This window comes from Aricia agestis, chromosome 10, assembly GCF_905147365.1.
Source record: "Aricia agestis chromosome 10, ilAriAges1.1, whole genome shotgun sequence".
NCBI lineage: Eukaryota > Metazoa > Arthropoda > Insecta > Lepidoptera > Lycaenidae > Aricia > Aricia agestis.
The window spans coordinates 690,867-716,479 of record NC_056415.1 but is presented as its reverse complement, the minus strand read 5'-3'; the positions used below and the strand labels follow the sequence as shown (position 1 = coordinate 716,479).

Sequence of the window (25,613 nt, the reverse complement as noted above, 5' to 3'; positions counted from 1 at the left end):
TAAGATAATATTATTATGCTAAAGTACTACTAAGTGTACAATTACATTGTAATAAATTGAATTATATACCTCTAAAATCACTCAAGCACTCCAAATCTTTGAACTCGCATACTGGATATAGCTTTTCTGTAAAGAGACAAAATGTGAAACCTACGTACATACGTAATTTTATTTCGAACAAAATGGTACTAGTTCATACACGCTTTTCTTTAACTGTATAATACGAAAATAGTTTTGCTGCTTTTGTAATAAACCTGTATATTTAAGGTTCAAACATAATATTATTACTTGTTTTAAGAACTATAATTAAACTCTTGACAATGTTTTTATATTGTTACATAATATTTGTATATGAAAACATTACTTAAAAGTTATTTAATACGAAAAAAATAATATGATGCATTTATAATCTTATATCATTAAACGAGCAATTCTTGTATATATTTAAAATTGGAATCTCGAAATCGGCTCCAACGATTTTCATGAAATTTAGTATATCTCTATATACTAAATTTCATGAAAATCGTTGGAGTACAGTACTCATTTTCGGAGGCGATAAATCAATCTGGCTAGGAATCATTTTTAGAAAATGTCATTTTATTCGTGTTTTATCGATAATCGATAAACTGGATAATATGACTCTTCCTGACATCTATTGGCGAATAATAATACTATTTTGTGAGCAACTAATTGCTTTAACGACACAACAACAGCTAAAGCTATTCCAGCAGATGGCGTTGTTAAGTAACACGAAGTCAATGAGCGTTAGCTATACCATCCAGGTACTATTTTTAAAGTAAGTTAAACTTAGAAATAGATTGACCTCTTGGTTATTTTATCCCAAAACTATACCGTGTTCAAATCACGTACTTTCTTCTTCCCTGACCAGAGCTTAGCGATATCTTGGCTTTATTTTCGGATATTATGAGAGAAAAGTTTCTCATTCCGCATTAATGTTCTTTAGGACGCTTACGTTATAGGATAGGAGGTTTATAAGATCATAAAATTTAAGCCCTCTAAGTAATAATCTTCTTTTATAAAAGTACTTCTGAACAAATAAGTCCTGAAATTTCGTAGGTCACGCCGCTCACTATCGTATATTTTCCAGTGTCAAAAACAATTGAGACTTGTGGTTGACTACAAAAACTAATTAAAATGGAACCTAATTGAATACAAAACTATACAAAAATTACTGTAGTTTCACCGTAAAGAGGTAACAAATGGATAGACAATCTTTCATATAATATAAGTATAGTTTTTAATTTATAATAATTATTAACAATAATTAAAACTACTTTTATTTTATTGAAAATAAAGTGTATGATAGAGCTGTACACTTTTCAACTTCACCTATTTTCTTTACTTCCCTCGTATTACATTCAAGATAGAGCTGTTGTACACTTTCTACTAGAGCCTCTTTTTTCTTTACTTTGCTCCTATTACATTCAATGAGCATTTATTTCTCCCGCTCTCAGGCTCATAGAATAAAAGACCAATTTTTTTTTTTATGAAATAAGGGGCAAACGAGCAAACGGGTCACCTGATGGAAAGCAACTTCCGTCGCCCATGGACACTCGCAGCATCAGAAGAGCTGCATGTGCGTTGCCGGCCTTTTAAGAGGGAATAGGGTAATAGGGGAGTGTAGGGAAAGGAAGGGAATAGGGAAGGGTAGGAAAGGGAATAGGGTAGGGGATTGGGCCTCTGGTAAACTCACTCACTCGGCGAAACACAGCGCAAGCGCTGTTTCACACCGGTTTTCTGTGAGAACGTGGTATTTCCCCGGTCGAACCGGCCCATTCGTGCCGAAGCATGGCTCTCCCACGTATAAAACACTGAGCTGTACACTTTTCAACTTCACCTATTTTCTTTACTTCCCTCGTATTACATTCAAGATAGAGCTGTTGTACACTTTTCAACTAGAGCCTCTTTTTTCTTTACTTTGCTCCTATTACATTCAATCAGCATTTATTTCTCCCGCTCTCAGGCTCATAGAATGAAAGACCAATTTATTTTAGGACCTTCTGGAATTAAAGTTGCTAGTTTAATTAATTTTTGCTTTCAAGTCTGTCGCTATTAAATATTAAGTCGATAATATCTTGTAATTAATTAAGCGCCTAAAATATAAGTGAAGACGTTAGTGGAAGATGCAGGTTAATAACAGTAAAAAATGCCGTTTTAGGGTTCCGTACGCAAAGGGTAAAAAACGGGACCCTATTACTAAGACTTCGATATCTGTCTGTCCGTCTGTCTGTCTGTCCGTCTGTCTCCAGGCTGTATCTCAAGAACGGCTATAGCTAGATTTCTGAATTTTTCACAGATTGTGTATATCTGTTGCCGCTATAACAAAAAATACTAAAAACAAAATAAATTACATATTTAAGGGGGGGTCCCATTACAACAAACGTAATTTTTTTGCTATTTTTTGCTCGATATTAATAGTAGCAATAGGTAGGCACTTGAAATGTTCACGAAATACTGTTTTATTTATTCTTTAATAATTAATAATAAAATTTAAATAAAATAAATCATTAAAGGGCGCTCCCATACAAAAAAACACATTTTTTACCAATTTTTGCTCTATAATGGTACGGCACCCTTCGTGCGCGAGACCAACTCGCACTTGGCATATTTTATTCTGCATAAATGGAGGTTTTAGGGTCATAAAATGATTTCAAATCAAAAAATGTGGATTTTATGAGCAGCCAGATACAAAAGCCTAAGATTAAGTTATAAGGTTTATTAAAATTATAAGGGAAAGTTGAGTAATTGTCCTTATGTTATAAAATGTTATTTGGATCTTCCACTCACGTCTTTAATTATGTCTAGATATTTTTATTGTTTACAGGCACTTCTTTAGAGACAAGCAAATAATATCAAATATTACAAAAGTAACGATTTATTATATTTGACAGTAAGGGCGACCGCACATTGGATACACGACAGTTTTTAGACAGACTATCGCATAATAAAAAATTAAATCGTCTTATAGACAAAATTGTGTAATGCGTACAAGAACTGCACCGCGACAAGTCTGACTAACGACTGTCGGCTTCCCTTTGAAGTGTATGATAATGTCAAAACTGTCTAGCGGTGTACCTAGTCTGATGATACACGTTGCGTCAATGATATTCTATGTTACTAACGTAACTAGATTGGAAGTTTACGGTAGCAACGCGTTGCCACTTCGAAGATGCCTGCAGGCGTATCTCACATACATAATGACATAACGAATATATGACTTGACATTGTCTTTTGAACAAAAAAGTGTTACGCATTTCTGAGAATCTTTTGTAAGACATTGCTACTGTACGGTTCACTAAACACGTACGGCTCGGAATGACATTGAGCCAGCACGTACATTGAACCGGCACGTTTGCTTACTCGTCATTTAAACTTGTACGGATCGGTATGACATTGACCGGCACGTATGAACTTGTATAAATTTATGCATTTAAGCAGAGTTATAGCAGTGTTATAACAGAGCAATAACAGAGCATTATCAAGCATCAAGAGCGTATCATTTAACACCTATCAGTATCAGCATCATCCAGCATCCAGCATCCAGCATCCAGCATCTGTAGGAGACAACCCCTACATATGGTCCTTCGAGCAAGGAATCAACGAATCTGTGGTCTATCAGGAGCACAACTTACCAGCATTGAAAATAAGCTGTAAGGAGCATCATCATCAAGGTCACAGCAGCTCAAGACGTACAGCACAACATCATCAGGTACTGCAAGGAACATCACTTATCATTTGGTGTGTTTTTATTGTCTTGATACGGTAGCGAATCGGCTCAACCGGTCTCCCACAAGCGGGTCGCCCCGGAAGAGTTGAGACAGAACGCACATACTGTAAAGACTCTTAACACCCTCCATCATCATGCAAGAGCTACTGGCACGTCAGAGCGCTATAATTAAGGAGATCGAGAAGATCCACATCAATTATAAAAAAGACTCCGCAATTAGAAAAACGTCGGAATATTTTCAAAAACGTATCACGGCAATAGATAACTTGTGGGGTGAATTTGAACAAAACAACAAAACACTGCAGGGAGTCGAAGACAAGTCATCAGAATATTTTAAGAAAGAAATCTACTCTGAGGTTAAGCAATTTTATATAACATTAAGAGCCACCGTGATATCGGACTCTGAAAGGCCCCCGACTCCGACTATCACACAGATTTCATCACCTTCTACTTCCAAGGCAACTCCGGGGACTGTATTTCAAGTGCCAAAAATCCATCTTGATGCTAGCCAGGATCATCAAGAGATTTTGGTACAGCAGTACGCTAAATTTCGGGCACTAGAGCGGCAACTAAAACGCATCAGTGACCAAGACATCGAAGAGAAGTGGGAGATTGAAGAAGAGTTACGCAGTCTTCAACAGCGATGGCATAACATCGATGAACTCCATCTACGCATCGATAACCTATCATCCGAAATTGACAGCCAATATGAAGAGGCATTTACAGCAATAGAATCTAAATACCTCGCCACGAGAAGAAATCTTAATCAGAAATTAAGCGCTAACTTGCACTTACAACAATCCCTGCCCCAGATAGAAATACCTATATTTACTGGAAAATATGTGCAGTGGCCTACTTTCCACGATTTGTATACAGAGGCCATACACAACAACAAGCATATTACGAACGCACAAAAAATGCAGCATTTAAAATGCAAGATCAAAGGGGAGGCAGAGCGTATGATCCAACATCTTCATATATCGGCTGAGAACTATGAGGTCGCCTGGGAAATTTTAAATCACCGATACAACAATCCCCAACTACTTTTCACAAAACAAATTGAACTTTTTCTCAATCAACCGAACATCAATAAGCAGTCATCATATGAACTAAAGAAATTGTACGACACCACTACAGAATGTATCCACGCCATTCATAACTTGGGAGTGGATACAAACAGCTGGGATCCGTTATTGGTCCACATTCTGTGCAAAAAGCTAGATATGGATACTTACAGCGACTACAAGGAGGCTCGCAAAGAACCGCGCTCTCTTCCTACTCTCGAAGAGTTTATGACATTTATTGAGAGCAAATTTACAGCCCTAGAGCCCATTCAGCGCAGGGAAAAGGGAAATAACATCACCACCAGACAAGTTTATCAAGCACCGAGATCGTCAAATTATAACAAAAACTCGACATGGTCGCAATATCAAAACGAACATTCCCAGAAAGGACAATATCAAGCCTTTGTAACATACAGACAAAAATCATGTGTTGTATGTAAGGCATTCCACGATCTCTACATGTGTACAACATTTTTTAACCTATCAGGCAGAGAGCAAATAGAGATTTTGCAAAAACATAATATCTGCATAAATTGTCTCTACACACATCATAATAGACCATGTATATCAACGCGGCGTTGCAAGCAGTGCAATGGACCGCATAACACGAAAATTCATGAGTCAGTCGTGTACTCAAACAGCAAACTGCAAACATCGCAGAACGTGGACGTGTGGCGGTCAACATCGAGTACATCGCTCTCAACAACAGACGCTCCAAATTCCAGCAAAACACCGAAACGTCACTATTCATATGCAATATTAAAACAAGAAGAAAATGTATCCAAGAACTGGGAAATCAAGAACAACAGCAAAGAGTCATCAGATAGCCTCAAACAGTTTATTCATCAAAATGAGTCACTGGGTCACATACGTAAAGAAAATGACACCACAAACAGCATTATTGTCCCAGGTCAGGACTCGACTGTGAAAGGAGACACCTTTACGTTGCTGGGACGTCACAACTCGAACAACATCAATATCAAAATGCAACATCAGCAAGGAATTATGCTACCTACAACATCAACATTGAATAACTTTATTAATACATCGGTCTCCATACCTAGCACAAAAAGAGACGATGGAGTGTACGGGACCATACAGCAACAGATTCCTGGTCCAAAGAAAGCGAACATCAATGACCATCGAGCAGTCGGGAGACGCCGCCAGAGGAGCCGACGGAGCGGACCAGTCCCGCGCCCGCACCCCCCGTCTACGCGCTGCCTGCACGCCTGTGTCGGAGCGAGGAATGCGCCTCCACAGCGACATCAACGGTCACATTCCCCAGATTTCCCCGGATAGACTAAATCTTTCCTTTTTTAATTTGTTAAATGTTTAGTTTTCGTTATCTCTTAAATTAATTTACGTTTATATTTTAGATTCTTTCTTTCTTTTAGAGTGGCAAGATGTACGGTTCACTAAACACGTACGGCTCGGAATGACATTGAGCCAGCACGTACATTGAACCGGCACGTTTGCTTACTCGTCATTTAAACTTGTACGGATCGGTATGACATTGACCGGCACGTATGAACTTGTATAAATTTATGCATTTAAGCAGAGTTATAGCAGTGTTATAACAGAGCAATAACAGAGCATTATCAAGCATCAAGAGCGTATCATTTAACACCTATCAGTATCAGCATCATCCAGCATCCAGCATCCAGCATCTGTAGGAGACAACCCCTACAGCTACTCTAGTATTTTAGAAACTCATTGCGTTGCGTCTTCGTAGACAAAACAGTTTCGTCTTAGTATGCGCAACGTCTTGCGCAATTTTTGGTAGACACAACTATTTTTCTATCGTAAAGCTGACTCGTCTATGTGAAACAAGATTGTCTAAAAACTGTCGTGTCTCTAATATGCGCTCCCTCTAAGTGTATGAACTTTGTTCATATTATTTTTTACCATGAAGTATGTACGCTTTCACTTTGTGGCTGTAAAATATCATAGTCAGAATAATAAATATTGTTTAGTAGCATAATACATCATTAATTTTCCAATTATTCATTTAAATAATATTATGTTCACTGTGTCAATATTTTAATGAAGGCAAGTCCCTTGACTCGCCTGACGGTTTTGGACCAAATATTTGTTTCAAATAATTTTAGCGTTTAGGAATCTGGGTTGAAATATTCTATGTTATAAACGATAAACGCTAAAACATAACATTTAAGTGATAATAACGACAAACTGAATGAAAACAAAAGAAAAGTTAATAAATAATAAACGTCTGAACCGATGAAAGAAATATTATCTTACGGGCAATTCCTTAAATGTTTGCATGTGAGTCCCGGCTCTCAGGGGTACTCTTAGTAACAATAAAAATTACTAAGACATTTTTATGGTCTGCTCCAGGGGGGTGATTCTCAAGCGTCGCATGTCGTATCGATCAGGGCCATGTATGTTAAACCTACCGAGTAGAGTGGCAATAGAGTCGTTGCCAATCAAATTGACAAATTTCACTGTCTCGCCATTCTACTATTGGTAATCAGGCCCTAAGGGCCAACCCACACGTACCACAACCACACCACCGTCACACCACGTGGTCGGGCGTATATTTCATATTGTAAATGAACTGGACTGTTTACACGTACCAAATTTTGCAGTCGTTGTCGACCACTTGTGTGATACCGACTACATCGCAACCGCAAGCGAACTAGTGGCCGACCACGTCGCAACCACAACGTTGCGTCGATGCAATGACAGTGCGCGCACACCGCCCGAGCTCTTCCCCCTCTCCGTTTCATTGACTTTCGTACGCAGCCACATCGCAACTACTGGCGACAACGCAACCACGTCGACATTTTGTCGGTACCACAACGCAACTACAAAAAGCTGCAGCGACACCATTCACACGTAACCACTGCAAGCCAGCATTATGTCGTTGCGACGTGGTGTGGTTTTGGTACGTGTGGGTTGGCCCTTACAGGCTATATCACTCGCGTGCGCACATGCTTTTTCAATGGCAAGTGAGATATACTTCATTCGACTTCTGAAAATCGGGCCCATTCCCCGGAGGAACGAATTCGCAAAAAAGGGCCGATCACAGACTAATTTGTAATACAACATTCACGACCGAATATTTGGGAAGTTTTTCGGGAAACATTGGACTGTTTTTATATATATCGAAAGCAAAATGCCTAGTATCTAAATGTTTGTTGACATATTCACTAAATTGAATTTTTGCCAACACCCTCCAATTTGTATTCAATACAGACAGAAACGGGAAGACAGCATCATAATATCAACTTTTCTTGAGACTATAAAATTAATGTAGCTCTCTAAAAGCAGACTCGATAACGTTTCAAAAAAACAAACAAAGTTTCAAACAAACATCAGCAAATGACCCTCTCGTCTTTTTTACGATATTTTTCGCCTTTAAAGACATTTCCTGCGTGTATTTGAAAGCAGATTTACCCTAAACTTATTACACCCGGCTGACCAACACGACAGAAGCTTTGTAGGCTAATCGACTTGTCCGCTGTGGTTAGATAGGCGTAAACATTATTACCTCCTTTATTGGATTGGACGGAGGAAAAATGTTTGTATTGGATAGTTTTGGAAAATAGGATGTTAGTGAAAGGCAGTGTTATAGAGTACAATGGTATGTACGGTTTCTGATTAACTACCTGTACGTTATTTTATATACAACTAGAATAGGTACAATGTGTATAAGTGATATTATAATGTGTATTATATTATCATTTATTAAAAATGCTAAATTGTGTGTGTGTAACAATTTGTCAGGTAAAAATAAATATTATTTTTACCTGACAAATTGTTATTTCTATTATGATTAAATTATTCTTATATATTTAGACTTGAAAGCATGTAAATGAGTTAACGTTGAATTAATTACTATTATTAAAATGTTAAGTTTCACACACCATTTTAATGGTATAATGTAAGCACAAACTAGACATAAGAGAACACCTTTATAAACTACATTATGTGAATAAATGATTTGATTTGTGTATGTCTGTACGCTTACTCCGTAAGAGCGTCCGTGTTCTAATGGGCAGACCTTCGGTTCGCACTCCCAGAGGGTGCAGGCTCGAACCCGGGTGGAGGCGTGTACCTATGAGACATTTTCTGATCTCAAGTACATAATACGGACGCTCGTACGGTGAAGGAAAACATCGTGAGGAAACCCGTACATATTGGTCCCAGTCTTATTGACTAGTTCTTTCCTTTGGACTAGGCCGACTATGATGCGAGAATGCCGTATGCGCTTGGGAACTTGGGAACAAGATTTTTAAATGTCCGTATGGTTGATACGGACATTTAAAAATCTTGTCCCAGGCACTACAGTATTTGAAGAGTGGTTACTTCGCTCTGAAAAATACTGTAGAAATCATCCCCAACAGATGTAAAGGCCTAGTATGCTTACTCTTCATGTTTATGCCGCTGGAACGACTTGGATAAAAATTATTCTTTTGCCTGAATAAAAGTATTTTTTATACTTTTTATCTGGCAAAAATGTACGGTTCCACGGCAATTGCATTACGAATTTTATCACAAAGGCAGTAAACTGTATATTCTATAACAAGCCGAGGAGGCCTAGGAGCTTATTCTTACAAATAGTATATTTTTAAAAAGATAAAACTGACTTCAAAATTGTACGTAATTGAGAATTAAAATTGCCTTATCTTAAAATATACTGAACCGATTTTGATGAAACTTGTAGTATTCCCTAAGTTGAAAATACTTAGTACAACAAAAAGAGAAATTTGTAGTTCCGGAGATATATGAACACAAACATAAAAACATATATACACTTTTGAAATTTGGCACATTTGTTCTGGAAATATTACATACATACGCGTCGAATTGATAGCCTCATTTTTTTAAGTCGGTTAATAAAGAGGCTACAGTAAGCTAAAACAAAAATATTATATTATAATACTCGTATAGATAAATTACTCGGCCACAAAGCGGCTGGTTTTAATAGTGTTCAACATTGGTCATATTTCTTCTGCAGACACTTACACTCGCTATATTAGTGCCCGTCTGTTTTTTACTACTTTTATTATACCAACACTAATTTTGCCTTGTGTTTAGATACTTATGTTGGTTAATGATAAAAAAAAAAGAGAATAAGATTCACCCACAGAGTATGTAGGTACTATACTTATCAGAAATACGAAAGCCTTTTTGTCTACCTCAACAAGCTTAACTTTGCTAAACCGATTTAAATGGGTAAAGAAGATCAGTTTTGTCCCGGAAAATTTACTGTTTCCGAGTATTATAAGCAAAGGTTATCGAATATAAATTACAGTTTAGGCGAGCAATCATAAAGTTTTGCGCTACATTTTATAAAATGTATCCACTCGACAGAGCCGCGGGCAAAAGTAATGTAGGTATAGTCTGTCAAAAATGTGAAGAAATTAAAAATGACAACATTGTAGTGTCTTCCCTTCATAAAGTTAATATACCTAGCGAAATAGAGATAAGAGAGAAATAATATACCTAGCGAAAAAGAGCCTGAGCAAGAGAGATGTCACTATCAGTAACACTGCTTGGTATAAAGAGACGTATGATATATGACAGCAGCACTCTTTTTTTGACGTCCAGTCGGCACGTGCCGCACGTTGACAATTTAATCTCACAGAAATCATGTTCAATCATGCTTGTGTAAGTGTATACGTACACATATTTTTACACACAGATGAAACCAATTTCGGTTTCGTTTGACAGCTCGAGATTGTTGCTCTATTCCGCTAGGTATATTAACTTTATGCATCCCTTTCAAATCAATCTAAGATTAAGAAATTAAAAAAAACCCCCGCCAAACTTTAAAAAGTAATGAAATAATATATTTTATTTACTGCTTTTAAGTTTGAATAATTCCTAAGTGTAAAGTGTCCATAATTGTTGTCACGGTGTGTCGGGGGACCGCCAACAGTGACTTTTGCAGTTTGTATCGCCATGTCACTGATTGTCTCGATTTGGTTCGCTGAAAACTGACCCCTAAACTATATTGTTATGTGAAATCAAACATCTACATTAGCGGTCCCCCGACACACCTTGACAACAATTATGGACTAAAATATCACTTTACACTTAGGAATTATTTAAACTTAAAGTCAGTGAATAAAATACATTATTTCATTACTTTTTAAAGTTGTTTGGCGGGGTTTTTTTTAAATTTCTTAATTTAATTTTATTTCATGCTTTTTAAACTTGTGTTGGTTATAATAATTTCTATCAACAGGATCATATTATATTATTATAATGAATACCATCTAGGAACGTCCTTTTGGATGAGTCCGTCATTATGAGTCCAAACATGAAACCTCCACTTTGGGTTCATATAGAGCGCGGCTCCCATAGAATCCAGGTGATGCTGCAGCAGCAGCATGCAAAAATTTATTGGTTATCTACGTCTTACTAGTTCTCGTAATTAAAATGAGCCCAAACACGAAACCATTGCTCTAAGTTGGTGAGGAGTTGGGTATCCTATTGATTAACAGGTGATGCTGCAGCACCAGGTCAACTTTCCATTAATCACGCGTCACAAACACGTCACGCAACAAAAACAAAAAGTCATGAACTAGAATGCAATAAAGCCCACCAAACGACTGCAAGTTGCTAATCGGCCCTTCACGAACCAGATGAACCGCGATTTTTCAGCTGATGACGATGAACTATAGCTAAGAACACTCTCAATTAAGTCAGCTTTCAAACAAAAAAAACTAGATCAAAATCGGTCCACCCGTTTGGATGCTACGATGCCACAGACAGACAGACAGACAGACAGACAGACAGACAGACAGACCGACAGACAGACACGTCAAACTTATAACAACCCTCTTTTTTGTCGGGGGTTAAAAAAAGGGATGACACTACAATGTTGCCAATTTTTTAATTTCTTCACTTTTTTGACAGACTATAGTTAATGTACTCACCGCTGGGGTACTTATAGGGTATGCAGCCGCAAGTATCCTCGTACTGCTGCATCTTACACTCCGTGTTGCACGTCTCGAAACTATACCTGCAGAATTAAAGACTTCAATGACAGAACCACATAAGGAGTGAGCACACTGAGACGGGCCGTGCCGGGGATCATCGCAAAAATCCGCCTCCATACAATTTGTATGGAAGTGGATGCGCGTATCGCACACTGTGTCGAGGCGCAGCGGATTTCCGGGTATTATAATATAACATGAGTGATGGGGACAAATTATAGACTGTCAAGAAAGAGTAGATGCAATACAAAATTTTCTAAACGTAATCACACTTAAATGGTGTTTTTTTTTTCTTTGTATTTCCACGGAAAATGCTTATACTTTAAATTATATTATCACCTTGCACATTTTTATTTCGATTTAATAAGGTTTTCATACTTTTTATGTGATTTCAAAATTGTGAACAGCGTCTACTCTCTTTGACAAGCCATACTCATTTTTTCCCTTTTAATTTGAACAAACTTTAAGTTATCTACTTCATCGTCTGGCTAATATGTATCTGGTTACACATAAAATCTGCAGTTTTTTTTTATTTAAAATCATTTTTCCGCCCGTAAAGCCTCCATAGTCGATGTATGCAAAAAAGGGCAATTGTTTAACTTTTACTTATCTGGTACTTCCACTCACGTCTTCATTATTAATTCCTGTTAATAATCAAAACGTAACCACTAAATAACTATACACAGTCGTAGACCAATTAGATATGCTTTCAGACATACTGTACACGCAGAATTAATTTAGATTTTAAACGGAACGTATACTATTATAATATGCATAATATTGCCGTCATGCTATACTGAAAGCTCACATTAAATGTTATAATATATAAAAACTAGATTCCCGCGCGGCTTCGCCCGCGTAAATTAGGAAATTACGGAGAAACCGTACATTTTCCCATAAAAAATATTTCCCCCGTTTTTCCCACATTTTCCTGATTTTCGATCGTATTAGTCTTAGCGTGATAATATAATATAGCCTATAGTCTTACTCGATAAATGATCTATCTAACACTGAGATAAGTTTTTAAATCGGACATGTAGTTCCTGAGATTGACGCGTTCAAGCAAACATACTCTTCAGGTTTATAATATTAGGTAGGTATAGATTTTTTTTTAATTATCGCTTGACAAACTCAAGAAGGAATCCAATATGTAACTAATTTATTAGTAAACGAGCTTTTGCCCGCGGCTTCGCTCGAGTTAAGAAGTATTATTATATACAAACTTTCATCCCCTATTTTAACCCCTTGGGGTTGGAATTTATCAAAATCCTTTCTTAGCGGATGCCTTCGTCATAACATCTACCTGCATGCAAAATTTCAGCCCGATCCGTCCAGTGGTTTGGGCTGTGCGTTGATAGATCACCATGTCAGTCAGTCACCTTTGAGTTTTATATGTATATATATATTTATAAACTAGATGATTCCCGCAACTTCGTTGCGCCAAAATTCGTTTGCCGCGAGAACCGTATATTTTTCTGGTACCGTATTAAAAGTATCATAATTTATGTCCTTTCCGGGGACTCAAAGTATCTGTATACCAGATTTCAACCCAATTGCTTCAGCAGTTTGGGCGTGAAGAGGTACCACAGGCAGACGTATAGACGGACAGACGGACAGACACACAGACAGGCAGGCACTTTCGCATATACAATATTAGTATGGATGGCGATTTTCCACCTGTTAGTATGCTCCAGCAGCACCTCATCATGGAACCAGCAGCCGCGCTTGGCGGCCGGCACTCGTCGGATCTCGTCGTCGCACTGGAAGATCCGCGGCTCCACCTTGATGTCGAGGGACTTGCCGGGCAGCGCGTACTTGTACAAGACGGTGGTCTCGGGGTAGTCGTTGGGGTCCGATAGAAGGATCTGCAAGTAAACAGTAAGAAAACGTGTTTGACGTGGGAGAGTCATGCTTCGGCACGAATAGGCTGGCTCGACCGGAGAAATACCACGGGCTCACAGAAAATCGGCGTGAAACAACGCTTGCGCTGTGTTTCGCCGGGTGAGTAAGTTTACCGGAGGCCTAATCCCCTACCCTTTTCCCTTCTCTACCTTCTCCTATTTCCTTCCCTACTCTCCTCTATTCCTTTTCCTTTCCTCCCCTATTACCCTATTCCCTCTTAAAAGGCCGGCAACGCATCTGCAGCTCTTCTGATGCTGCGAGTGTCCATGGACGACGGAAGTTGCTTTCCATCAGGTGACCCGTTTGCTCGTTTGCCCCCTTATTTCATAAAAAGAAGTGGAAAGTGTTTCATGGAAAGAGTTCGCTGTGAAAGTGGCGCTGATAGAACAACTTTTTTTTCACCTTTGTATCGGAAAATTCATGACACTCAGGCGCATCCAGTCCATAAAAAAATTGCTATGTCAGCGCTGCTATTTTCACAGGTTAGGTGAGGTTAGGTTAGGTTAGGTTAGGTTAACTCTGTATAAGAGACACATAAGCGACGACGACCTCAGCTGTGGCTGAGTTGTTGGCGCGTTGGTAGGGCAAGCCGGGAGTCGCGGGTTCGAATCCCGCCGACGACGACGGAACAAATTTTCAATGTTCCTGGGTCTTGATGTGTATTAAATATAATTTATATACTGTATTATATAATAAAAATCTTAAATATATTATGTATAATATTATAAAAGTATTAAATATTATATTTCCGTTGTCTGGTACCCGTAACACGAGTCCTTCAGGTACTTAGCACGGGGCCAGACTGACGTGGTGTGAAGCGTCCATAGATATTATTATAAAACTATAACTTTGTTTTGTTACATATTTGAAGCAGATTTACCTGCGATTATAGTGGGGACTGGAGATACAAAACGTTCGGGCAAAGTTTATCACGTTTGCATTACGCGATGGCAAGGAACAACAAACTTAACACCAAAAGGCGCCAATTGTAACGATTTTGTCAGTGTCCAAATATGTAGTTGTACAATTACGAGTATGTTGTAGTATTTCTTGCGCTAGTCATATAAAAACAATAGTCTACTACATAATGAGCTTATTGTAAATGCGCCTTTTAATACATTACACTTTGTGATACAAAAAATAAAACTGCTACATTAAGCAAACTAGAAAATATACGTGGGAGAGCCATGCTTCGGCACGAATGGGCCGGCTCGACCGGATAAATACCACGTTCTCACAGAAAACCGGCGTGAAACAGCGCTTGCGCTGTGTTTCGCCGAGTGAGTGAGTTTACCGGAGGCCCAATCCCCTAACCCCTACCCTATTCCCTTCCCTACCCTCAATTATTCCCTTCCCTTCCCTTCCCTACCCTCCCCTATTACCCTATTCCCTCTTAAAAGGCCGGCAACGCACTTGCAGCTCTTCTGATGCTGCGAGTGTCCATGGGCGACGGAAGTTGCTTTCCATCAGGTGACCCGTATGCTCGTTTGCCCCCTTATTTAATAAAAAAAAAAAAAATGAATCTGCTAACCTTTGCTCCGTAAGAAAATAGAGGAGACCAGGGCGGGTAGTCTTCTGGTTCTACGTCGAACACGACACTCAGACCCGAACCCCTATAAAAATCACCAATTTAGTGACAAAATTAATAAAAAAATGGCACCAGGAGACTGCCGTGGTAAAGCTATTGCATAGCAATTTTTATCAACCTATGCAATTATAATTCGAATAGGTACGTCTAGTCGCACGCACACAAACACCGTGCCGAAGTCTGCCAAATGATGTAAGACGATGCACGGCTCTTAAAGCCGCTCCGCTGTGCCGGTCGGAGTGGCGGGTGTTAGGTTTATTTTCGTTACGGAATTTCTTGATTCGGTCGCCGCTCTTAAAAGTCCGTAATAAAAGATACGCAACAGCTGAAAAACCCGACAAATTTATATAGATGGCCCGTTTCTCGATGTCTTTTGCCAGGAGCTTATAATCTCTTTCTACTACTACTTTTGATTGGCTCACATCAAAAAGATAACAACGCAATTGCAAATATTAACACCTACAAAAAAACAGAAACCAACACGTGGTACACGTGGGAGAGCCATGCTTCGACCGGAGAAATACCACGTTCTCACAGAAAACCGGCGTGAAACAGCACTTGCGCTGTGTTTCGCCGAGTGAGTGAGTTTACCGGAGGCCCAATCCCCTCCCCTATTCTCTTCCCTTCCCTTCCCTACCCTCCCCTATTACCCTATTCCCTCTTGAAAGCTCTTCTGATGCTGTGAGTGTCCATGGACGACGGAAGTTGCTTTCCATCAGGTGACCCGTTTGCTTGTTTGCCCCCTTATTTAAAAAAAACCGAGCATTAGTGTAATAATAATTGTAATAATGTTATTGTTAATCATATTACATACACGGAATGATAATATTATGCTCGAAAAATACTATCCTCCTTCTGGCTTAGTCGAGTAATAAATGTTGAATAATAACACGTCATAAAAAAGCTTTTAACTAAGGATAATTTGCTTTAAAGATAAAGGCTTTCCTTTTACCTGTGTTTAGCATTTACAATAATAATTAATAATTAATTGTGTTAGGAAAAAGGTATCTTACTTCCGTAATAACAACGTGAAAAACAATATTTAGTGACTATTGTGAAAATACTGATTAATGATTAATGATTTGCTTGAACTAATTTATTATTATTTCTTATATTCTTTTATTTAAATTGAGAATGGATTCATTCAATCAGAGCGGTTCGTGCAGCTCTGTATCTTTTTTTATTATTTTTTACCACTATAACAACATTTGGTGCCCTGAAGGGTGTGGTCCTAGCAATGTAGCAGTCAACAGATCCTAGATTTTTCGATCTTATCTTCCGGTATGATGTTCCACCCTTTGCCTTTAGATGTTGAGGCATTGGCTTGATGGAGGGGGATCACTCAAGGTGGAGTTTCAAGGATGTTAAGAGGATATCGTTCTGTGGTGAACCTACCAGCTGCCAGCCAGTGGAATCACCAGACCCATGTCCGCCAAAAAGTTTCCATGTGTGCCAGGGGATACTCTTAAGAGGGACAAAGCCTGTCAATTCCACCGACGTGACTGGGTTAGGCTGCGTTTCCACCAGAGATGTGTTGCGAGGAATGTGTTTTTGAGAACCAATAGAATCGCTTCATTGACGTAACCTTGCCGTGACATCACTCAGCGCGGCGATGCTATTGAATCCTAAAAATACATTTCTCGCAACACATCTCTGGTGAAAACGCAGCCTTACGGCCATATATTGGGCGTTTAGCACAGAAGCGTTAAAATCTTAGAGAATATTATATCGAACTGAGATGTGTCTGATGCCTTCTTATTAAGCTAGCGCCTTATTTAGCAGAGTAAACAGAACTTAAACGAGTAGGCCGACTCAGAAGAGATCTCGATATACGTTTGACGTAATATTATGTCATATCGGCCGGCGCGCAGTACTAATTTGCGTTACTCTACATTCTGAAACATGTTGAAAGTGACACTCGCGCCAAACTCGCGCGTTTGTTTGAAGTCGAGGTACTCAGTTCTCTGTATTTACCGTCCGGACTGCGAGGTGGAGATGATGTTGGTCTGCTCGTACTCCGCGCTCGGGTCCACGTAGAACTCGATGTCACTGTTGTCAGTGAGTAGACTGGAACGAAAATAATATTTAAGATATACATAATATATTATAGCTAATTATCACTTTTAAAAGTTCATTATTACAGAAAGACTATTAGCATTCATAATATTTTGAGACAAAAATCTAAATCGCAAATAATAAAATTACTATCAACGATGGGGTAGTTTTCACGCCCAGATGGATGAAAACCGATAGTAACGAAGGATTACTGGTTTCAGTGAATCAGTCGTCTTCATAATCATCGCAGGGAGCTATCACTAAACTTATTATATTGAATACGATTTGATATATATTAGCCGCTGAGTTTTTTAATTACTTACCCTAAAAGCTATATAAGTGGAGGCCTATCAATCCAATCGACTTGGTCTCAGGCCAACCTAACCGGACTGCATACTCACAGAAATTCATAAAATGTATCCAAGACAAAAGAGCTATAATTGTGATTAACTCTTTGTTAGTTTTCAATTAATAAAATTGACATTACAAAACAAAATGTTAACAATGAATTCGCATTATTTTTTTTTTATCTTTATTTTTTATAGAGAGTTAGGTACAAAAAGACCATGTCACTCTCGTAGAGAGCCATTCTTAAATACTACACATAATTAATTTTTATCTCTTAATTTTAAACCAAACAAAACTAATTTATACAAAGCAATTGCTTCCTTAGATAAAGGAGCAGACAAAAATGGAAAGAATACACTTACATCACAAACATTTATATCTAAGTTAAAAAATATATCTTGTCTAGCTACTTCGTTCCCGACACATTCCATCAGTATATGCTGGACGTCCTCAACCTTATCACACTCTAAACAATTAGGTGATGCCACTTTGCGCATTAAAAATGCAAATTTATTTAATGGAATGTGTCCAGATCGTAACCTTAAAGCTATTGACGTATATTGTCTGTTCAAAGAACCTTCAAACCAGGGAATTTTAAGCGGAGTCGATTGGATAACTTTATACCATATGCCTTTTGTAAGGGACGTTGTTTTAAAATATTCCTTCCAAGTTTTATATGAAAGCTGTTTCACAATAGAAATGTAATTAATGTAGTGGGGAAAATTTTCACAAATGAGTCCATCATTTATTGCTTCTTTAGCTAAAATGTCTACCTTCTCATTCCCTACAAGACCTATGTGCGAGGGAATCCATTGTATCAATATTATTTTGTTTTGTTCTTTGTATCTCATCAACAAATCTAAAATTTGGTAGGCAATAGCTGTACCTCGAAAATTCGAGGTGCAGCGAGCCAAGTGCTGCAATACACTTCGGGAGTAACTAAAAATAACAAACTTTTCAAAATTTATTGATTCTATATAGCACAGGGCTTTGTGAATACCAACTAACTCGGCCTCCATAATACAATGTGATGTATGTAGTTTTAATTTATGTAGTTTCAATTTGCATGAACATCAAAAATTGCAGCACCTACTCCCGAAGAGTCTTTAGAACCATCGCAATAGATCTTGTAGAAATCGAGAAACTGGTTTGAGAGTAAATCTAAACATTTCTGTTTCAAATGGGCAACACTAATGTATTTTTTAGGTTGATTAATATTGCTTATATTTGTAATAATATTTGAGGAATGTCCATACTAGTAATCCAAGAACTAAGATTAAACATTTCTAAACGACTAACATTCGGAACGTAACATTCTTTAATCTCTTCAAATACAGATGCTAATAGCGGTTTCTTTTTACGAGACCAGTAGTGACCAAGGCAGGCTTCTTTAAGTTTTATTAAAATTTCACAGTTATAATTACCATCTAAATATTTCAATTTTAACAGAAACTTCCCAGCCAAAAAGATTCTTCGAACAAATAAAGGGGGAATGGCTAAATCGCTCTCCATTGCGTGGATAGGAGTACTTTTAACATAATGACCTATAACTCTCAGACTTTGGTTTTGCAACTTATCTAATTTATAGAGTACTGGTTTAGCGCTGTTGTCATAAAGAAAACTTGCGTAATCAATTCGACTACGTACCAAACTTAAATAAAGTCTACGTAAATGTAATTGATGTATACCCCAATTTGAACCAGCCAATACCTTCCTTCCTAAACCTTCATAATATTAATGAATTTTGAGGCTTTGACATAAATCTCATTTATATGTTTTTTTCCACGAGAGAGAGCTATCCAGCCAAACCCCTAAATATTTTACAGAATCGACTTTATTTAACAATTGACCATTCAACATAATTTCAGCTACTTCTTCTTTTCCATCTCTTTTAAATAAACATACCTTACTTTTTTCATTTGATATTGATAAACCTATCCTATCGGTAGCAATTTTAAAACGATCTATAGCAAGTTGAAGTTCCGATACACTTAGAATTACACTACATATAATACACTTAGAACACTTAGAGTCACTTAGAATTCTATTGGTAGTAAAAATAACAAAATCATCAACGTATTGAGAAAAAAAAACTCTTGGAATATTATTACAAATTTCAGAGGTAGCAACATTAAATAAGAGAGGAGCCAATGGATCGCCCTGTAAAATTCCTTTACTAGTAAGTCTAGAGATCAAATTATTATTTAAAACAATTACTAAATTCCGATCTTTTAAATAATTGAAAATGTATCTGCAAAGTAAAGATCCAACACCCAAGGAGTCCAAAATTTTAACTAAATAATTGATATCTACATTATTATAGGCATTTTCAATATCAATAAAACAAGCCAAAGTAGAACATTTTTTAGTAAAACCAATCTGTATACGAGAAATTAATCTAAAAATAGCATCAGGACATGAACGACTTTTTCTAAATCATTTACGTTATCGCAAATGTGCGACAGCCTATTTTAGGCGCTGATTTTTTATCCAACTTTAAGTTACTAGTTGATTTAAGTGCTCGTCGTTTAATCGATGAAATTACTAGTTTAAAAGTGTCGGCGAATGTAATTAATAGTAAGGATTTATCTATTAAGACCGTAGATATAAATTGTCCGTATGCTAGCATTTTAAGTGAGTTCTCAGATATTACGAAGCCGGTTTCTTTTAAGGAACCGCCCAAACATAGCGTATTCCATCACATCGAGACCAGCGGCCCGCCGGTCCACGCTCGAGCCAGGCCTCTACCTCCGCATCGCTACACTAAGGTAAGAGATGAACTTATGTGTATGCAGGAGTTAGGTATTTGTAGGCCGTCCAAGAGCGCGTGGGCGAGCCCGCTCCATGTAGTTTTAAAGAAAAATGGCAACATGCGATTATGTGGGGATTATAGGGCTCTTAATGCCATAACAAAAGCAGACCGATACCCTATACCCCGTTTGCACGATTTCACTTATTTATTAGCCGATAAGAAAGTGTTCACTCGCCTCGATATTTGCCGAGCATACCATTTCATTAGTGTCAACCCTAGCGATGTAGAGAAGACCGCGATCATAACGCCGTTTGGATTGTTTGAGTTCCCGCGCATAACTTTTGGGTTAAGAAACGCAGCTCAAACATTCCAAAGGTTTATGAATCACTCAGTGTTGGCAGGGTTAGATTTTATTTATTGCTATATTGATGATATTTTGATATTTAGTGATGATGATATGCAGCATAAACAACATTTAAGGGAGGTGTTCAAACGTTTAAACGAGTTTGGAATAACTATAAATTTAGACAAATGCATTTTCGGAAAATCGAAAATTGACGTTTCTGTAGAAGGTATTCGGCCTCTACCGGAGAAAGTGGAAGCAATAAATAGTTATCCCAAACCTGAAACGGTTGAGCAACTCCGACGTTTTTTGGGAATGATTAATTTTTATAGGTTGCATCTGCCTAAGGCCGTTGAATATCAAGAACATTTAAATAAGTATTTAAAGAACTCTAGAAAGCGCGATAAAACTAAAATAGTCTGGACAGAAAAATCGAGTGAGGCATTTTTACGTTGTAAATCTAGTTTGCAGAACGCGGCAACCCTAACGTACCCGAAACACGATACTCCTTTAGCGCTTATGACCGACGCGTCGAGCACGTGTGTGGGAGCAGTGTTGCAGCAGTGCATTGATAAGAAATGGGTTCCGCTAGCGTATTTTTCAAAGAAAATGTCATCGGCTCAGACTAAATATAGTACGTACGATAGAGAACTGTTAGGCATTTATTTGGCTATTAAATATTTCAGAAATTTAATTGAAGGTCGTCACCTTATTATTTATACCGATCATAAGCCGTTGACATTTGCTTTTAAAAAAGTTAATAGTAGCAATGAATTACCCCGTAGGATTAGACAATTACTTTACATTAGTGAATATTCTACAGAAATACGCCACATCGAGGGCGACATGAATATTGTCGCCGATGCATTATCGCGCGTTCACGTTGATACAATTACAGGTCTCATGGTTTTAGATTACGTTGCGATTGCGAAAGCGCAACGTGACGATGAGCAGTTAGCGCGGTTTCGCGAACGTTCTATTCGTAATAATGAATGTAATTTGATATTTAAGGAGATAATGTTAACTGGAAGCGATGTACCTGTAGTGTGTGAAACGTCTACAGATAAAATTAGACCGTACATTCCAGGGCCATTTAGAAAACAAGCTTTTGATTCGGTACATAATTTGAGTCATCCGGGAATTAGAACTTCCAAAAAGTTAATCAAGGATAGATTTTTTTGGGAAGGTATGAATTCGGATATTGGTAAATGGGCAAAGGAATGTGTGAATTGTCAGCGTGCAAAAGTCGGAAGGCATAATAAGTCAGAATTAGGTAGTTTCCCGTTTGCTGAGCGTTTCACTCATGTACATTTGGACATAGTCGGTCCTCTTAATATTACCTCTAATGACTATAGGTATTTAGTCACCATCGTAGATAGGCAAACTGGCTGGCCGGAGGCGTATCCAGTTAAAGATATTAGTGCAGAAACGGTGGCTAGAGTTTTTGTCGAGGGGTGGATAGCACGTTTTGGTTGTCCTGCTAAGCTTACGAGTAACCAGGGCAGACAATTCGAGAGTTCCCTTTTTAAAGAACTTATGCGACTTTTAGGTATAGACAAAATTCGCACTACGCCTTATCATGCTCAGGCTAACGGTATGGTAGAGCGATTTCACCGTTCCCTGAAAGCAGCCCTTATGGCTAGGTTGAGCTCTAATTCTTGGGTAGAGGAATTGCCAATTGTGATGTTAGGTTTACGTACGGCTACTAGGTCGGATACCGGCGTAAGCGCAGCGCAGATGACGTACGGCACTACGTTGCGCTTACCCGGAGATTTTTATGCCGAAAATAGTTTTAAAATTTCAGATTATAGTCAATATGTAGAGAGATTACGTAGTATAATAAGTAATTTGAAGCCCAAGCCAGCGACACATAAGGACGCACGCACACTTTTTGTGCACCCAGATTTAGATAAGGTAGATTATGTTTTTGTTCGTGATGATACGGTACGTAAACCTTTGAAGACGCCTTACGATGGTCCGTATCGTGTTATTCAAAGGCGTCCAAAGGTTTACGTCGTACAGTTGCCTGGGAGAAAAGCAACGATTTCCATAGATCGTCTTAAGCCTGCATATGTTTTACGTGAAGCGACTTCCGACTCTTGTACAGAGCAACAGTCGGAGTCGCGCGATAAAGTGTATGCAGAGCCTAAGAATGAGCCGGTCGTCGAACCCGTAAAAATGCTTACGGCGCGTACGTCGAGTTACGGACGTTCGATTAAACGCCCTGTAAGATTTTATTAAGTAGTAACATACAGTTAGCGAAGCGTTTGCGAGGCGATAGATTAATGTATATTGTGACATATTAATTGTATGCTTGTGGTAGTGTAACTTATTAAGCTAGCAGCGAGTTATAGTAACGCTTGACATAGCTTTGAATATGTCACCAGTTTTAGGAAGTTGTAAAGTAGGTTGCAAGTTTACAATTTTAAGTATTAAATATCGACGTTTTGAAATTAAATTTTACATTTTTGAATATACTTTCGCAAATTTAACTATATACTTTTGAGTTCGACAAGATGGGCAAAAGCTATAGTAAACAGGAGGAAATTGTAATAGCCCAAAATGGTGCTAACGGCGCCAGTACATCTTCCATGGAAAGGAAAATGGAAGTTTACGGCATCGTCATTACTAGTGTTGTGGTTATCCTGTTGTTGATTGGCGCATATTTTGTGATGAATAAGTGCAATAAAAGTGTTAAAAAGTGGGCTAGGAAAGAGATGTTGTCGGTGGTGTCCGTTGTTCCAGCTGATAAATCTTGTCAGCAACCCTCGCAAACGGCTTACATGTAATTGCATACCGTGTTCATTGCATTGTAATGTGTAATGCATCTGAGTGTAAACATTATAATATTGTTATCTATGATATGAGTTGTATTAGTTGTAAGTAGCTTACCCGGTGGTCGCATTGAGACCTACCGCACGATGTAGTTGTTATGTTGTAATTTTATGGGGTTAATTTTAAATTGTCATTTTTTTTAAAGGGGGGAATATTGTAGCGACACTGTCTATCGACATTGTCCTACTGTATGTTACCTTATATTGTCTATATATTATTATACTATGTTATATTTTAAATGTTATATTTTGTGCTGTTGGCTATTCAGTCACGTACTAACAATTGATTGCAATTAACGTCTCATGCACTCCACCGTACTTTAATTCCAGTCACCCCGGCCAGTATTTACACTATAGTTTCACGGGAAAAATAATATTTTTTTTCAAAGAACCACTCTAAGCGATATACCAGAATAGTATGGAAAGTTTTACAGATACAAGACATAAGTGCAATAGGTCTAAAAACTGAATGATTATTAGCTTTAGGAATGGGAACAATTTTTACTTCTTTCCACTGATATGGGACAAAACTGAAATTTAAACAAAGATTATATATTTTAACTAAATGAACCTTACCAATCAGAGGAAGGTTCTTAATAAAAGAGAAGGTTACGTTATCTATTCCTGGAGCAGAATCTTTTGATTTAATGCAGTTATTTAATTCATGAAGAGAAATAGATGTTTGAATTGGTGAAAATATAGGTGAAAATTCAGGAATATCAGGAGATACAATAGTCTGGTGCTAAATTTTGTAAAATCATATTTGCGTTATCTGAGTCAGGATATGCTGATCTAGAATTATAGCCTTTTAACCATTTTAGTTGATTCCACATATTACTGACTGAAGTAGATCCATCTATAGAGTTACAGAATTTTTTCCATGAATCTGTTTTTGCATTGCGAATCATTTTCTGAGCCTTTGATATTTTACACTTCAGCAATTTATAATTTTGGGGAGTAGGATTTCTTCTGAAATTTTTAAGTGCTAGTCTACGTTCAGCAACTGCTTGTGAAAGTTGTGCATTCCAAAAAGGTTTTGGAGAAAATTTTCGGCTAGGATTATTATAAACTTTAATAAAAGGAATATTTTTATCAGCTGCTTCATTTATAATATCCAAAAACATATAACTGATGCTTCTTGAGGTTCGTTCGGCATCTCTGAATTTTTAATGGAATTTTCAATATGATCTGAGTAAGCGTTCCAATCAGCATTTTTAATATTGCGTTTCTTAGAAAAGTGGGGATCAAACTGTATAGATGTACAAAATTTTATTACACAATTATCACTTCCAAGAGTTTCTTTAGAAACTTGCCAATTGAACCTAAGAGATATATCAGTCGAAACCATAGTAATATCTGGAGCAGATTCTTGAAGTCTGTCACTTACAATTTTTATTCTAGTAGAAGATCCATCATTTAAAGTGCAAAAGTTACTTATCAGTAAGTGCATCAAAAATTTGAACTCCTCGAGTATCGGAGCGATTAGACCAATTAGGGTGGTGACCATTGAAGTCTCCTGCTAATATGGTGTTACATCGAAATTTATTAAATATCTCTTCCCAATCATTTTGATTCGTGCGTGCAGGAGGACAGTAAACAGATACAACATTTTTGATAAAGTCACAATTTAAAATTTTTACGTGAACAATTTCAATATTTGTATTACTAAGTTGTAGGTAACACTGTTGAGATTTTACAGAATAATGCGTTAAAATTGCTACACCTCCGTAAGAGTCATACCTGTCTTTACGGTATATGTTGTAACCTGAAATTCTAAATTCAAACGTGGTGCAAGCCACGTTTCACTCAAAATTGCTATATGAATTTTTTATTATTTAAAAATTGCTCTAGACAGGACTTTTTCAATCGAAGGCTTTGGGCGTTCCATTGGATAAGGTTTATATAGTTAATTTTAATTGCAGTGCTATCCATTAAAAAAATTTAATATTTTTTCGATAGAATTTAAATCCGAAAAATATGAGCTTACAAAATTTTAAAACCACTGAAATAA

At 37.6% G+C, this 25,613-nt stretch overlaps 1 protein-coding gene across 1 annotated transcript in view; it reads right to left on the bottom strand.

Moving 5' to 3' along the window:
* Nucleotides 1–25,613, bottom strand: part of LOC121730846 (sodium channel protein Nach-like) — a 37,450-nt gene that overhangs the window by 548 nt on the left and 11,289 nt on the right. Inside the window, exons 4-8 of the mRNA XM_042120036.1 lie at nucleotides 17,245–17,337; nucleotides 15,214–15,295; nucleotides 13,458–13,645; nucleotides 11,721–11,806; nucleotides 70–126 (exon numbers count right to left, since the gene is read on the bottom strand). Coding sequence (XP_041975970.1) covers nucleotides 70–126; nucleotides 11,721–11,806; nucleotides 13,458–13,645; nucleotides 15,214–15,295; nucleotides 17,245–17,337 — 506 coding nt within the window. The remainder of the gene's footprint in view (nucleotides 1–69; nucleotides 127–11,720; nucleotides 11,807–13,457; nucleotides 13,646–15,213; nucleotides 15,296–17,244; nucleotides 17,338–25,613) is intronic.